The sequence below is a fragment of the Trachymyrmex septentrionalis genome, unplaced genomic scaffold (genome assembly GCF_001594115.1).
Source record: "Trachymyrmex septentrionalis isolate Tsep2-gDNA-1 unplaced genomic scaffold, Tsep1.0 scaffold40, whole genome shotgun sequence".
NCBI classification, from domain to species: domain Eukaryota; kingdom Metazoa; phylum Arthropoda; class Insecta; order Hymenoptera; family Formicidae; genus Trachymyrmex; species Trachymyrmex septentrionalis.
The window spans coordinates 4,466,051-4,471,347 of record NW_017305569.1 but is presented as its reverse complement, the minus strand read 5'-3'; the positions used below and the strand labels follow the sequence as shown (position 1 = coordinate 4,471,347).

The 5,297-nt window shown below is 28.5% G+C and overlaps 1 protein-coding gene across 1 annotated transcript in view; it reads right to left on the bottom strand.

The window, feature by feature from the left end:
* Positions 1-510: 510 nt before the first annotated feature.
* The window catches only part of LOC108751136, a 19,268-nt gene continuing 14,481 nt past the window's right edge, over positions 511-5,297 (bottom strand). The window contains exons 13-18 of the mRNA XM_018491175.1: positions 3,650-3,939; positions 2,934-3,138; positions 2,480-2,602; positions 2,149-2,363; positions 1,152-1,485; positions 511-732 (exon numbers count right to left, since the gene is read on the bottom strand). Of these exons, the coding sequence (XP_018346677.1) occupies positions 551-732; positions 1,152-1,485; positions 2,149-2,363; positions 2,480-2,602; positions 2,934-3,138; positions 3,650-3,939 (1,349 nt within the window). The 3' untranslated portion in view covers positions 511-550. The remainder of the gene's footprint in view (positions 733-1,151; positions 1,486-2,148; positions 2,364-2,479; positions 2,603-2,933; positions 3,139-3,649; positions 3,940-5,297) is intronic.

Sequence of the window (5,297 nt, the reverse complement as noted above, 5' to 3'; positions counted from 1 at the left end):
GTTTTTGGTATATATATATATATACATATATCTTTATTGTATATTCTTCTTGCTTTTGACGTCACGACTTGAAATAGTGATAGTAAGTGAACAGAAGTCTTAATACAATAACAAAGGTATTCTCTATTTTATATTGTTATAAAACTCATCTTTTAATTTTTTATGTCCATTCCCACCAATGTAGATTAACTTTAATCTCGGTTTACTCTTCGTCTTTTTCTAATCTTTAGAATTAGAAAAAGACGAAGAATAAGTTGAACCGAGATTAAAGTTAACATTGGTGAAAATGGACATTAGTGAGTTAAATCTTGCTTAGACGACCTGCAGCTGCTATTACAGACTAGATATTTTTCAAGAGCTGCTATAGTAAGAAAATCGTTAATATAATTGTTAATATTGCGAATGATTCGCATAATTTATAAATTATTTGTTTGTTCCTACCTGGTGAAAAATAAATTATAGAATATATATATATAATTATAGAATTTATCTATATTGTTGGCAAATAGAAAAAAATTCGTCGGAATGCTAAACTGTAAATTTATCACAATTATCCATTATTTTTCTGACTATCTATATCCCGCAAGTGATTAGATAATAATTCCCATTTCGACGCCCATGGAGGCTTGTCTAATCCTTGAGTGTTAACTTCTTCTATCAAATTCATCAGGCGAATGAAGAATTCATTGAGCTTACCAGCAGTACCGCGTCGCAATTTCTGGAAATGTTTATCTGAAATCCAAGACAACAATGTCAAAAAGTTATTTATTTCTATATTAGTATTAACTTAATGGAAAGCGACAGAATAACAAAAATTAGTGTCTATGAGTCTGTGTTCTTTGCAGTGTCGCCATAAAGATTATCGATATTGAAATATAAATAGGATAAAAGCGGACTGTGTTGGACAAATCGATATTTCTGGGGATTGTGATATGACGTAAATAAGGTATAGAACTGATGGATAGGATACAATTATACCACGTGTCTCTAAACATCTTTAAGCAAATATTATTTTTAGGGACTATTTTAAAGATTATTATTCTGATTATATAAATTTGCATAGTGTGACACTTATTGTGTTATATATAATAGTATTATCTAATAAAATAATTGTTAATTAAAAATTGCCAACGATTAAAAAATTTACATACGTGGGGGATGAAAATAATTTTTGATCCAAATTGTTTGCTGCGTCAGTGCCGCCATTAGCCTTTTGGTAATTAAACTCTGGCTTTCAGCTGTCACAGGTCTTAAGCGAGTAACGAACCGCAAAAGATATTCTAATAAGTATCTTGTACAAACAGATAGCTTTTCAAGGCATCGCTGTGGCTTTGAACTCCACACGACAATGTAACTGAGGCTGTCAACGTCAAGAAGAGGATGCTTAAGATTTTCCAACCATTCGAACAATAATGCTGATAATAACTCCAAATTAGTTTCCAATTCTAATCGCTGCCAAGCAGTACATCGATGATTTAAGTCACTCTGAAAATATATTTTTAATTTTCTTACTATTAATTTAACATTATTGTTTATTGTAACAACGCATAGCATTATGAACAGATTATTAAATAAAAAAATATCAGAAAAATTATTATTATACGTTATTATTTATAGTTAATATTTATATAATTTTCTATAATTGAATATTATTATGTTACATTTTTTTAACAATCTAATTGTTTTATGCTATTTTGAAAACTAAGATAAAAACATTTCTATTTTTCTTTTTTTTTTTAATTTTGGTTATTATTTCTTAATTCAACATATATTCGATATTCAGATTGCTATAACTTCTGAAACGGTAATGTATGTGTGGCTTAAAGACATAAAATTATGTCTTTAACATAACTAGGATTAATAATTGCAATTTGATTACAGTTTTAAAAATAGACACAGTCATATTACACACACATAATACATCCACGTTATACGCCAAATTGATTCATTCTGTCAGTAAGCATATAGCTTATATACTTACTATTCATTATTTATGATTCTACAACCAACTGTAACCATTGGCATTCAAGCAACTGTATATGTTTGAAGTAACTGAATGAATGATTTGTATATATATATGCAGTAATTAATGTACACGCTGGAAATAGTAAAGTGTCTAAATTTTTTTGGTATAGATATAAAATATACCTGATAATTCTGCAAACGTTTCTTTATAGGAAGTGAAACACTATCTTTGATGAGCGCTTTGATAGCTTCTTCGGCTGTTACTGTTTCATAATCATTACGAGAGACGCTTCTCAAGTCGATGTGCGACTGAATCTCTTTGTAACAGTCATTATCAAGCAGATCCTGATCGTGAATGCCATCACCTAAGACATCATCCACGCAACTGTCGTCCAGACCTGTTACAGTATATAAGGTCCCATTGTAAGATGTGCACATTACTTTAGCGAGATATCATCGAAATAGATGTCGATGATACCATCGAAAAAGCCACATTAAAATTTGTTAATAGTACCTGGAAATGTGGAGTCACAGGAAGGAGTATCTGGTGACATACAAAATACGTCACTCAATCTTCCTATATCATCACAGGTATCTCGGGACGAATCTTGACTACTACTGCACACTTTTGTGGAAGCTAAAATATATAATATATAAATATAATATAAACAGTAACGGTCATAAATATTTTGACACTAATTCTTGCTTTCTAAGATATATTAAATAAATCAAGAATAAATAAATTAATCAATAAATTAAGAAATATGTTCAAAAAGTATCAATTTTATATATTTACTTTATTTTTAGAGTATTTAAACAAAAAAATATATTTATAAATGTACAGATATTAATCGAAAGTAAAACATTCCACAAACAATTCAATTACTTAATCGGATAATCTCAGGAATGGGCGATGGTTAATTTCATAAATTGCTTAATTATTAAATTGCATGTAATATTTCTCTCACTTGAGTATTCATAAGAATCCGTAAGGGATTCCGCCCACGAATAGGAGTGTCGCATATTACCCTTGTCACGAAATTTCTCCAAGACGTGACAAATGAACTTTTGAGTAAAAGGCACGTTGGAAATCGTATATGCAATCTCGGAAGTCGAATTATCTTCCTGACAATCGCAGAGCTGTAGTATCCGCTCGCAAATAATAAAAACAATCTAAGAAATACATAGTTAATTAATCAGGAAGTTATATTTTGCGTAGATAATCTTAATAATAACAATGGAAAATTAATATGTGCTCGTTTTTTTTTGTGATAATAATCAACCAAAATTACTAAGTCGAAAAGATTACACGTTAGAATAAAGACTAAAATAAATTAAAGACGTCTCTTATTTACTTTTTACTAATTTTTTAAATATTGTTAATGGTATTATTTAATGGTATTTCTTCCTAAAAAAAATTAAATTTAAAAAATCTAATTCTAATGTTAAATTTATTAATAATACCAATAAGACTTACAAACAAAAAATAGTTGAAAACACTAATTCTATCAATAATTAAATTAAATTAAATTAAATTAAAATTAATTAAGAGTGTTAATTATTAATATTAATTATAAAGTTAATATTTAATTATAAAGTTTCATATAATGTTTTAAAAGAATTACATGAAATTTAATAAAAGAATCTAACATCACATAAGTGAAAAAAATAGAATGCTTCGCACTTTTGGAATATGCTTGAAGGTGCGCTGTTCATATCCGTGTAGCATGTTATATTGTTTTTTCAGGTACGATTGAAGGCTATAGGGTTTGCGATCCCCCGTTGTACTGTGCAAAGGAAATACTATCAATTGCGGAAGCACAAAGTGCTCGAATTCCTGAATACAAATTATTTGTCCGCGCGTTTGTATGGCGGAGGGACGCTTTATGCGGACAAATCTAATAGCATCGTTCGCCCTTACACGAAGACTGTAAATAAGGTAGCACGCTATCAGAACACCGGTTCTGCCGAGACCTGAAAATAAAATACTTTCGGTATTTCTACTACGGCTGGCTTAATTGCAGATTCATTAATCAGATAAAAGCACAAGCAAGCAAATTATTTAAAATAATTCAAGTGCAAAAAAAGATTTAACTTTTAACTATAAGAAAATGTGATAGACATGTTATGTATAATGTAATTGTGTATAAAAAAAGAAGTAATCGTAAAAATGTTTTATCAAAAAAGTGAGAAGAAGCGATCGCAATTTTAGATTGCATGTAAGATTTAAGATATAAAATGGAAGCTCATCATTCTCATCAACTATAAGAAAATATTCTTCGCATTTTAGATTCCAAGAATAGAAAGGATAGGTCACGTTAGGTAATCGTGCTAGCGATAAAGCATCGATTTAAAAAGTTTTAAAGATTAATAAATATTGCAACTCTAGAAAAATGTCAATTGTAGTCAAATTATATTTTACAACAAGAAGCGAGAACGTATACATGGTACATATACATATATGTATATTTCTTAGATGATATCTGATTGACATTAACAATGCTAAAATCTCATACATTTTCATTCTATAATTAAATCACGTAGCATGCATGCAAGACATTTCTACACATTGCAACACGCTGATCAATTCAACTGACCGCGATAATTGCGACGCGGATAAATTCTACAATTTAACTTTCCTAATCGCGCTCATTACGTTGTTATCTTCTAAATCCTTCTGCTACATTTAATCAATTTTAATTCCTAAAAGCGACGATTAGCATCAAACTACGAGAATATTAGAATTAAAATCAATAACATATTATAATAATCTCTTTGCTTTTTGACAATCAAAAGAATTTGAGAGAACGTAATTACAAATAAATAATATTTTGATAAGAATTATAATTTTGTGTTCTCCGTAGTTTAATTCCGTACGTGACTTTTTGCTTAAGTCAATACTAATATTTTTTAACGAGAAAGTGATTGTAAATTTGCGATAGTTTCAAAGCAACCACGAAGAAATTGATCAATCGATCAGAATAGACGCCTACCACGTGTAATGCCACTTTAAATAATAATGGAATCCTAACATAAATTCACATTTTGATTATATTATTATCGATGAAATTTGTATCTTTCATATTTTATGAATTAATTTAATTTTATTAATATTTAAGTAAAAATTTCATATTGATGTTTGATAGAGAAAAGATAGAAAATATATACAATGTTACGTCTAATAAAGTAAAAATATGAAAATATCTTCGAGGTAAATTTTTAAACTTACACTTAGTTACACTGATTATATATCAATTTATATAAAATTTATAATTAATTAATACTTTATAACTTAATAACATTGTAATAACAAAATAACATTGAGCAACAAC